General features: G+C 38.7%; 1 protein-coding gene across 1 annotated transcript; it reads right to left on the bottom strand.

The window, feature by feature from the left end:
• Positions 1 to 45: 45 nt before the first annotated feature.
• slc6a18 (solute carrier family 6 member 18) lies at positions 46 to 11,093 on the bottom strand. The gene is made up of 12 exons (XM_028460909.1): positions 10,770 to 11,093; positions 10,092 to 10,232; positions 9,171 to 9,308; positions 7,328 to 7,509; positions 7,144 to 7,254; positions 3,911 to 4,023; positions 3,699 to 3,827; positions 3,451 to 3,607; positions 3,094 to 3,298; positions 2,856 to 3,015; positions 2,609 to 2,771; positions 46 to 466 (listed from the first exon to the last, which is right to left on the bottom strand). The coding sequence occupies exons 1-12, from the start codon at positions 10,909 to 10,911 to the stop codon at positions 251 to 253; spliced, it is 1,857 nt and encodes a 618-aa protein (XP_028316710.1). The 5' UTR covers positions 10,912 to 11,093; the 3' UTR covers positions 46 to 250.
• Between the last annotated feature and the right edge of the window lie 221 nt (positions 11,094 to 11,314).

The raw sequence follows: 11,314 nt of genomic DNA, 5'->3' as shown, positions 1-11,314 counted from the left end.
AAAAGCTTAAGATATACTTCCTGTTTTAGAAAAATCAGACTTTAGCGTTTCTTAAATATTTAATTATAGATGTTTCATAGTGGGTGTTATTTACATGATGTACACAACACAACAAATGTACAAATAATGGTAAATAAATGTATCATAGTCTTACGTGAGGTCGTTGGATATTCCAAACAAGCAAACGTAAAAATCACAGACATTCTTCATTACGAGTGAGGGTGTGCGATTTAACCCCAGCGTTTGCTCCTCAAGCCTTCTGATACTTCTCCAGCCCTGGTTCGTTCTCAAAGGCTTTGTTGTCGTACGGATTTAAGTTTGAAGTAGCAGACGATTTTTTCATCCTGTAGATGAGTCGAAAAATGGCCACCAGAGGAATGGAGATCACAGGTACCACACACAGGAGGACGATGATGGCAAACACCCAGTCTGGGTACACTTTAGTTTCTGTTTGAGGGAAGAGACTCTGAAGAAAGGGACAAAGGTTTAAATAAATAAATACATTTTTAAGGAATATTATTTTTATTTTAATGCTGTGTAACCAAATCCTATGAACATCAAGTGAAATGTGTTCATATTATCAGTATCTATAAGGGCGTTTTCTTTGTTATATACTAAAATGTGCAGGTAGAAACTGACAAATGACCACTGAGCAAACAGGCTCTGTAATGTCTATAGAAAGCTCGAACAGGATTTTATTTTAAATTTTTTTTTAAAGAAAAGGGCAGATTTTCTACCTAAAAAAACACTAATAGTCAAGTATATCAGTTCAAATTGTAATCCTGTAATTCATAGTAAATTAGATTGATGTCTTTATTTTAAACATGTAAAATGATAAAAGAACAAGAGTTAAAATGAATTAAAAATGAAGAATTACAACAGCAGAAATAGACTTCTCAATAAACTTCTCAACTTACATGTGCGAAAAGGAGTAGGAAGAAGTGCAAACTTATTTAATCCTATACCTTTTAATCACTACTCATTTTGCTCTTTAAAGTACACTTCTCTTGATAATCATTTCATTTTTTTTAACTTGAAATTGAGGGCTATACTGACAAAAAAAAGGCTTAGACACCCACACCAAAAATATAAATACCAATATTTTAATGGATAAGGAAGCCTATCAAGGTAACTAAGAGATATAAAACAAATTAGATGATTGATCATATTTTTTTGTGTATTTTACAGCTGATTTAAGACATGGATTAAAAATGGACTAAAACTAGGTTTTGTGGAATGTTCTCCATGTCTTTCTCATATTACATTGTTATATTCATTGATCGTTTCATGACATTTGCATTGACATGGGATTGAACAAGAAACTTGATGTCACAGTAAGATCTGACTGAGGGTCAAAGGACCATTAGAGGAGACATTTTATATCAGTGATGACAACCATGGTTAAGCTCTACTAGTACTCAAATACATATGTACTCAATTTTGCTTCACAAGGGGATCTTAGTAGTGAGGAAAAAGTGTCACATGTTCACAATTAATTGTACTACCAGTAAAAATGTAGTAGTAGTAGTAGTAAGTCTTGTATGCTAATAAGGAGGCGGGGAAAAGTAAATTCAGGCTTCGAATTTGCTTTTGAGAATATTACAGCCAATCAGGGTGTTGGATTTGGTAATCTCTAATTCACTAATAGGTATAAGAGACTTAAAATATGGTACTAGGAAGAAAAAAACAACAACAAAGCTTTACTTGTACAAAACTGTCTACTAGTAGACCATTTTTGCATTATTTTTGCATTTTTGCATTTCATTAGACTTAATGCAAATGACGTATGAGGGATTGTAACCAAATCCAGCTCTCTGATTGGTTGTAATCATTTCAAAAGCCAATATGAATAATTATTTTAGCATGTAACGTTTACTAGTAGTACTAGTGACAATTTATACTTCATTAGTAAATTGTACTTGCACAGTAGTAAACCAAAATTGAGTACATATACTACATATTTTAGCTCGAGTGCTCAGATTTTGGTTTTTATCACTGATATCAAATTAGTGCTCAAATGGTGTTTCATTAGAAAATAATAATAATATTGCCTTGATAGATTGTCTCCTTATCTATTGAGCACCACTTTTCTGATAAGCTTGTTTTTTTTTCTGGTAAATGTTATTTAATTTAACCTGTTTGTTACTTGGCCTGCTAAAAAAAAACTATTTATACTATGTATGATCGTAATTTATGAAACATAACAGACATGTCAACAAAATAGTTCAAATTGACATTTTCAAGACAATTTGCACTGGACAGGACACCAGTTTATTTAAAGTGCTAACACACAAAGATGGACAAACACAAAAACACATTATTGCACCATTTTAGGCATTTCATCACCTAGATATTAAGAAACCAAATAACCAACAGAAAACAAAAAGCCTGAATTGAATGGAAAGAAAACCACAATTTTCTTCTTCCGAGTCACTAATACTCACTCTACTGAGCATTTGTTCATATTGTCACACTCTTGGTGGTCATGTGACCAGGCTTAAAAATAAAACACTAATAAATGTATAACATGCGTTACATTATTTTTTAAAATAGGTTGTATAAAGTTGTAATTGTCTTGTCAAAAGATGAGTACGTTTAAAATGCTTACATAAGCTGGGTTCCAAGCTGGATAGGAGGGTTTTATCCTTGCCTGTAAGACCACGTAGGCCACAAGCACCACCAGCAGCAGCAAAGGACTGATCACCGTCCAGCACGCCTTCCAGAAGATGTTGGGCCGCTTCCCAGTCATGAAATAGATGTCATCACTAAATCTGAACACCAGAAACACACCAGAACTTCAACACAACTCTTAAGTAGACTACACATTTACTTTAAAGAAATGGAAAAAGAATTACGTTTTCATTCCACGTCCGTAAATGACTCCAGTAATCTCAAAAAATGCAATGATTAACAGAGGCACCGAACCCACATAACCATTAAAGACTTCGACCCAGTAGTTTCCAGAACCCAGGGCAAAGATAAGGGACACCGCGAATGAGATCAGGCAGACAATGGCTATAGAAAGTAAAAGAAAATTTCAATGACGATCTAAAATGTCTCTTTTTTTGATAGTTTTGGGTGATTTTCAGATACCTGTCACGACTGCATTAGGGATCCTTTTTGGTATAAGTGCCATGTCATAAAGGGGTGTGAGGACGCCCTCAAGGTTACCAAACATGGAGGAGAGACCCAGGCTGAAGAGCATGACAAAGAACAGTACGGCCCATACCTGCGAGCCCGGCATGGCAATCACTGCTTCAGTAAACACGATGAAAGCCAAGCCTGTACCAGAGGCGCTCTAAGACAGGAAGAAAGGAACAGAAGCTAATGGTGAGTTTCACTAGCACATGGTGTGCTGTACTGAAGGAACAAGATGGAAACGTAGGGGTATTAGATATCAAATTAAGTTCAGAATGATAAGAACTGGATGTATTTACAAAACTGTAAAACCTGGTCAAGGAATGTTTGAAGCACACACTCCTTCAGGGACAAACTGGAAACTTCCTCTGGTTTAGTTTGATTCAGATAATCAAACCATTGATTATAGTTGTCCACTGTTATACTCTGGTCAGGTAACTCAAAGTTGTTTGTCAAAACTAGAACATTTCTGTAAACAAGATGAGAGTATTTTTTTCAAATGTTCTTAAAGGGCTTCAAAAACAACAACAATGAATGTTTATTGTAATTTGCTCTTGTACTCATTCAGACAGGCGGTGTAGCCATTGTTAGCTTTAAATCCAAGGATGGAGAAGATGGATATGGAGGCATAGAGAGACGTGGCACTATTTATGACTCCCACAAGAAGAGCATCCCTTTCACAGTTGTTCCTAGAAGAGATTGAAAAATCAAAGCCAAATCTGTTAGGTATGGAGCCCTTACACTTCCAAAAGGAAGCAGTAGAATTTCTTACTTTTCCGGATTGTAGCTAGAAAATGCTATGAGACCTCCGAAGGCCAGAGAGAGAGAGAAGAAGATCTGGGTAGCAGCATCCAGCCACACCTGGGGGTTCTTTAATATCTCCCACTGAAGGAAAAGAGAAAATCAGACTTGGGGGTATTTCTTTTGGGTGCCATGTTTCACCCCAATAATTAAATTGGCCTTCTCTGTTGCTATCTTTAAGCATTAGACATCAACCAGGTCGTTTTTGTGGAATTATTGTGGAGTTTTGGCCTGAGAGGCGGTAATGATTCAATAGTTGTATTCTTACTAAAGCTGAAGATCTTTGCCTGAGCGGCCTAATTCTGTCAGGCTCGGGCCGTGTGGTAAATGTTTAGGTCAGATTAAAGCTTTAATTACTACTGCCAGACGCACAGAATAGCTGAGTAATCCTAGTCAAAGCTCAAAGAGTTCGTGTAGTGGATTTCACTCGCAAGCTCTATAAAAAGGCCATTTGATAATACTGGAGGTTTTGTTGAGTTATTTTCTTTAAAAAATATTTTAAAGGAGCCAGGAGTTAATTTAAGCTTGCCATTTCGTCAGATACAGGTGCTGGTCATATAACTAGAATATCATGAAAAAGTTGATTTATTTCAGTAATTCCATTCAAAAAGTGAAACTTGTATAATGTATACATTCATTTCACACAGACTGACATATTTCAAGTGTTTATTTCTTATAATGTTGATGATTAGAACTGACAACTAATGAAAACCCCAAATTGAGTATCTCAGAAAATTTGAATATAGTGGAGAGGTTCAATATTGAAGACACCTGGTGCACCTGCAAAGGCCTTGAACTGGTCTCCAGTCTTGTTCTGTAGGCTACACAATCATGGGGAAGATTGCTGACCGGACAGTTGTCCAAAAGATGACCATTGACACTTTGCACAAGGAGGACAAGACACAAAAGTCATCACTAAAGAGGCTGGCTGTTCTCAGAGCTCTGTGTCCAAGCACATTAATAGCGAGGCGGAGGGAAGGAAAAGATGTGGTACAAAAAAAGTATACAAGCAATAGGGATAACCTGGAGAGAATTGTGAAACAAAACCCATTCAAAAATGTGGGGGAGATTCACAAAGAGTGGACTGCAGCTGGAGTCAGTGCTTCAAGAACCACCATGCACAGATGCAAGACATGGGTTTCAGCTGTTTCCTTGTGTCAAGCCACTCTTGAACAAGAGACAGCTTCAGAAGCGTCTCACCGGGGCTAAAGACAAAAAAGACTGGACTGCTGCTGAGTGGTCCAAAGTTAAATGGAATGGACTAAATGGACTTGATTTATATAGCGCTTTATCCCCACACTGAAGCAGTCTCAAAGCGCTTTACATATCAGCTCATTCACCCAATCACTCTCACTTTCACACACCAGTGGGACAGGACTGCCATGCAAGGCGCTAGTCGACCACTGGGAGCAACTTAGGGTTCAGTGTCTTGCCCAAGGACACTTTGACACATAGTCAGGTACTGGGATCGAACCCCCAACCTCTCGATCAGAAGACGACCCTCTACCACCTGAGCCACGGTCGCCCTTAGTTATGTTCTCTGATGAAAGTACATTTTGCATGTCCTTTGGAAATCAAGGTCCCAGAGTCTGGAGGAAGAGAGAAGAGGCATAGATTCCACGTTGCTTGAGGTCGAGTGCAAAGTTTCCACAGTCAGTGATGGTTTGGGGTGCCATGTCATGTGCTGGTGTTGGTCCACTGTGTTTCCTTAGGTTCAAGGTCAATGCAGAGGTCTACCAGGAAGTTTTATAGCACTTCATGCTTCCTGCTACTGACCAACTTTATGGAGATGCAGATTTCATTTTCCAACAGGACTTGACACCTGCACACAGTGCTAAAGCTGCCAGTACCTGATTTAAGAACCATGGTATTCCTGTTCTTGATTGGCCAGCAAACTCGCCTGACCTTAACCCCATAGAAAATCTATGAGGTATTGTGAAGAGGAAGATGCGAGATGCCAGACCCAACAATTTAGAAGAGCTGAAGGCCACTATCAGAGCAACCTGAGCTCTCATAACACGTGAGCAGTGCCACAGACTGATCGACTCCATGCCACGCCGCATTGCTCCAGTAAGTCAGGCAAAAGGAGCCCCAACTAAGTATTGAGTGGTGTACATGCTCATACTTTTCATGTTCATACTTTTCAGTTGGCCAACATTTCTAGAAATGTTTTTTTGTATTGGTCTTAAAGGTCCAATGTCATGCTATTTTTCACCCATCTCCATTTGTTCAAAGAGCCCCAAAAACATAGTATTTGAGGTTTATTTTCCCAAACTCGCCTGTTTTCCAGAGTGCAAGTCATTTTCTGAGCAACTCTACACAAACAGGCTGATTTGCGTCCTACTTATGCATATTCCTCCACGCATGATGTCGTAGGGCCAGAGGACGGCCCGCCCTCCTCCCATCCATTCCGTAGCCGAGCTCATGCTGCTTTATAAACACGAGACAGAGCGTGGGGGCGGGGCGTTCACCGGTACATACATAGACTGTAGAAAATGCATACATAGCACTGCACGAAGGACGCTGAAATGCTCACCTTCTTGGGCATGTCTGTTTACATGTCAATCACGGCAGAGAGCTTCCTGGAGGCGCGGCTTCTCCAGCTCAGTGCCGCGTTAAATTCATCATCAAAGTGGGAACGCGTCATCAAATTGGAGCGAGGTGTTTGGGCTCACCCTGCAGTAAGAAAGGAGCAAATCACCCTCTAACTAATGATTGAAGGAATCAATGAAAAAAACACTTTGGGCATGTGTATGAAGCCCTAATAGCACTTTTATTATGTTTAAAGCACAAAAAAGTCAATTTAGCATAACACGGGCCCTTTAAGCAGAGAGGCAATTCGCACACCAAAATGTACAGTAAATATATAGTGTGTGTGTGTGGATTCTATGAATGTATAAAAATATATTAAGTATATATATATTTGAAGATTATTTATACATACAAGATTTTCCACACCCATTTTATTGTTAGTGGTAACATGGCGGCAAGCATCTCTGACTAAATGGCAGGTTCAATTAACTTCTGGCTGTTCTGAAAGGAATTTTAAAGAAAATAACCCAACAAAACTTCTAGTATTATACAGTATATGATCTTTTGATAGAGTTTGCAAGAGAATGACACGCCACCTAAACAAAACGATATAATTTAAAAGCTGAATATGTCGTACATCAAACTCAAACAAGAGAAGGTTGCTATACTCACATCCGGAGTGAAGAGGTAAACCAGTCCATCAGTGGCTCCTGGCAGAGTTAGAGCTCGCACCAAGAAAATAGTCAACACTAGGTACGGGAAGGTAGCCGTCACATACACAGCCTGATTAAAAAAAAAAAACATTCATTGTTTTGTTTTGTTTTGGTTTTTTTTTACAAGTGCTATGCACACTAACCTTTCCCACAGACTTGATGCCTTTGATGAAGCAGAAAAAGACGATAGACCATGCACTGGCCAGACACACGACCAACCACCACTGCAAGGATCCACTATCCTCGATGTCGGCCGTGACATTCAGAGTTTCACGGTACCAGAAGTAGTTCACTGGAGTGCTTTTTTCACACTCTGTGTTATAGCCTGTAAATGTGCCCAGATATAAAAAAGAAGCAGGACCAGGAAATAATACAATGAACCATTCAAAGGTTGCAAATCTTTAATTGGGTTATTTTTCTGAATGATTCAAAAGACGAAGCCCTTGCTGTCACATTATTTACCTTTCGAGCACTGGCGGATATTTTTATTTGATATTGTGGTTCAATGTTTCTCCAATGATGCCATAAAGCAATCCACTAGTTAGGCCCGAGCGCCACGAGCTGGCGAAAGGCCTCTTGCTCTCATAGTGGCCACACTATGAGGGAACGGGCAGAGCCTATGCCAACACCACGTGCCCATCAGTGACCAGGGACCCTTGTCATGTTATAGGCATGCCGCCGCGCTTTCCGAAAATGTATAATTCATGGAACTCAAAAAGGAGGAAACATTGTTATTGGGTTGGATTAAACTCACCTACTTTTCACCAACTGAACCATTATGTAGAGTCTCAAAAATTCAATCGTGCACTTCTCTAAATTCTGGCTATTTCTGATTTTAAAAATGCACAAATTTGACGCGCCCCCAAGTACACCAAAAAAGCATTACAAGATAGGAATTGCCAAGAAAATGAATTCATTGTAGAATCATGAAAATTGACACAGAAGTAGACCATGACAAGACAAGTAAAAAATATTATCAAGACCAAAAAACACACAGGAAGTTCAGAATCTTGAATGGAAAATTGCAATTTTCGCTCACGTTGTATTTTAACACATTTCTCGCTGGAGATCATCTAGAGAAGTGGGACATCAAAAGTTATGTATAGTTTTTTGATAAATTGCATTTTGGCCAAAACCTTTTGAAATTTTTTTTTTTTTTTAAATGCTCCCATTTCCACATACAAACTTTGATTTGCTTCAAATGTAAATCAGAGTGAAGACAATTTAATATGGGGAAAAAAAAAATGTCAAAAATGTTTGTAATTTTTCACGTACTTCTGTTTTGACCTTTCGATCAAAAAAGTCAATGATACGCATGCTTTATATTTTTTCTTGTTATTTTGTATTGAGATACTCTCCATTTTGTGTTAATGGGAAATTGGCCAAATCTTGAAAACTATCAGCTCAAACTTTAACACACTCCCTACTGGAGCTACTACTACTACTGCTACTGCTACAACTACAACTCCAGCATTGTTCTTGGATGTGTAGTCCAAAAACAAAAATCATAAATATGTCTATGTATAAGTTTATATCTCAACAGTACATTTCTGTCAACAAATCAATAATAATGCATTGATAGTATGAAATTCAGTTATCTTATGTCTTTGTATGAACTTGAGGCAGCGCATTGAAAGCGGCGCAGTGAAGGCGGCGCAGCGAAGGCGGCACGGCAAAGGCAGCGCAAATTACCAAAGGAGGTGCAATTTGGTGAAGGCGGCACGGCGAAGCGGCACGTCAAAGGCGGCGCAGGAAAAGGTAGCACGGTGAAGGCGAGGGCCGTTTATCGCCGCTTGCGGCTATATTTTCCATATTAAAACTGACCCAAATTGCCTCGCACAGTCATTGTGTTCTGACGCTTGTTGTAACAATCTTCACTAAAAGCTTTCAGGCTTTATACATTTAGCATTTTTTTCTATTGTGTATACGTTACTTGAGTTAAACAATTCGGTTTAAAAAGTAGACCAGAGAGAGGTTTTGTCTCACTTGTGCGACTCTCATTGAGTGGGCACTGGCTCCAGGGCAGCGGATTCTGGAAAGAGTGGAAGAAGTACCAAAGCACCCAGGCCAGGATTGTGTTGTAGAAGAGGCCCACCAGGAAGGAGACGACCAGGGAAGCAATACCTTAGAAGAAAGAGATTTAAAAAAGCAAAACAATCATGTTGAAGCAAAGTTCATTTTGCAACAACTGTGTAAATATAATATATATAATATATATAGCGGTTTTTTTTAAGGACACTCAAGGCACGTACAGAAACCGTTATTCATTCACATCAGTCATAGTAAGCTACAATGTAGCCACAGCAGCCCTGGGTAGACTGACAGAAGCGAGGCTGCCATTTGACCACCACCAACATTTATGCAGAACTCTTATCCATTCATACAAGGCAATGTGCGTAAAGTGCCTTGCCCAAGGACACAACGGCAATGACTTAGATAGAGTGGGATTCGAACCCCCAATCCTTCAGTTATTGGACGACCCACTCTACCACTGAGCCACAGTCACCCTATATATAAATAGATAAATCTTTTGATGATTATACATTAAATTACTGGAATTAAATAAAACTTTATTAATAATAATAATGTAATAAAACAGTTTGATAAAAACCTATTTAAATGACACACGAAACATTGTTTAAAACATGCTGTAAACTACCAAAAAACATAAAATGCTAAAGCTGTCTGTAATTTAAAGCGTCTGTCTGTCGACTCTTTAAAGTTAAAACTAAAAATTAAAAAAAAGTTTTGCTCTACAGCAAAGTCCTTTTGATCCAATTCAAAACATCAGATAATAAAAAAAAAACATTAAATGAAATATAAGATATGATCAAATGTATTAAACAAATGATTTGAATTCATGCAATGATGCTTTCAATGTCTTTATATATGTTTAGGATAACCCACCAACTCCACCCAGCAGAGGAGAGATACTAGTCCAGACACCGATGCTGCCCCGGCGAAGCCTCTGCCCGATAGCCAGCTCCAGGTAGAGCAGGGGGAGGCCTTCAAACACCAACGCTATCAGGTAGGGGATCAGGAATGCACCTGAAGACAAAAGGTATGTAATGATTCAATTTGAAGTAATCCAGAGAGGATAGGTCAGAAAAACATGTTGTTTTATTTAGTCATTTACATGTACTCAACAGGGAACTAAAAATGTGTAAAAGTGTAACAACAACATGAATAAATTCATAATAGATGATTAATTAATACATCTACGCAGATTAAATTAAAGCTCAGCAGAGCCACAAACACAACATTCATGAAATCTGTAAAATCAAGAGTCAACAAGTGATGTTGATAGAGCCAGTGCACATTTTTAGGACTTGGTATTTACACAATTCAACCTTGACCTGGATCTTTAGGGGGCTTTAAACACCTTTTATTAGAAACTATAACCAGGAAGTAACTGCAAAAACAAACATTGCTGTTTTTTCCCCCAATGTGACACAGATAAGACGAGGATAAAAGTGTCTGTGGGACTAGCCTCGAGTGTTAAAAAGACAATTTAATCATTTATTTCTATCTTTTTTTAGTTCTTCTAAGATAAAAAAAAATGATTAGACAATGATAACATCTCACCTCCTCCGTAGATTTGGCACAGGTATGGGAATCGCCACACATTTCCAAGCCCGACTGCAAAGCCAATACACGTCAGTAGGTACTGAACCTTGTTGTCCCATTTGGGTCTCTCCTCCACCCCAGAATCTTTAGTCTTTCCCATCTTCAGTTGAAAGCAAGTCTACACGTCTAATTTCAGCTTTCCTTGGTTGTGTGAGATCAGTCCAGATGTCTGCATCTGATCAACCTAGAGTCAGATAGTTAGAAGTGATGCCCCCACACTGTCCTAAAGGGATTGTCCTCCCATTTCTTATCAACTGTGATGTTTAGTCCAGTATACTGGTTTTATAGGTTTTTTATGAAGAAATCATGCCAAGAGCTGGAAGGGGAGGGTAATCAGAGAGCATGATAAGTTAGCTTTTAACCCACCCATCTTGTTTGAAATGGGAGTGTGCTCAGCTTTAAATTAATGGATAACCTAGTGATGCTGCCTTTGTGTTACAATGACCTACAGGTCCTTGATGCAAAGACAAACACACACCAGGCTCATCACAAGCAAATCTTTA

Source organism: Gouania willdenowi, chromosome 11 (genome assembly GCF_900634775.1).
Source record: "Gouania willdenowi chromosome 11, fGouWil2.1, whole genome shotgun sequence".
Lineage (NCBI taxonomy): Eukaryota > Metazoa > Chordata > Actinopteri > Blenniiformes > Gobiesocidae > Gouania > Gouania willdenowi.
Note: the sequence above shows the minus strand (reverse complement) of the source record. Positions and strands in the feature narration are given on the sequence as shown.

What these genes read in the sequence shown, in the direction of transcription:
- slc6a18 (XM_028460909.1), bottom strand. Translation starts at nt 10,911, where the DNA reads ATGGGAAAGACTAAAGATTCTGGGGTGGAGGAGAGACCCAAATGGGAC. An exon ending in CCCTAATGCAGTCGTGACAG is followed by an intron (nt 3,016 to 3,093) that starts GTATCTGAAAAT and finishes TACTTTCTATAG; the next exon opens with CCATTGTCTGCCTGATCTCA. An exon ending in TACGGACGTGGAATGAAAAC is followed by an intron (nt 2,772 to 2,855) that starts GTAATTCTTTTT and finishes TCTGGTGTTCAG; the next exon opens with ATTTAGTGATGACATCTATT.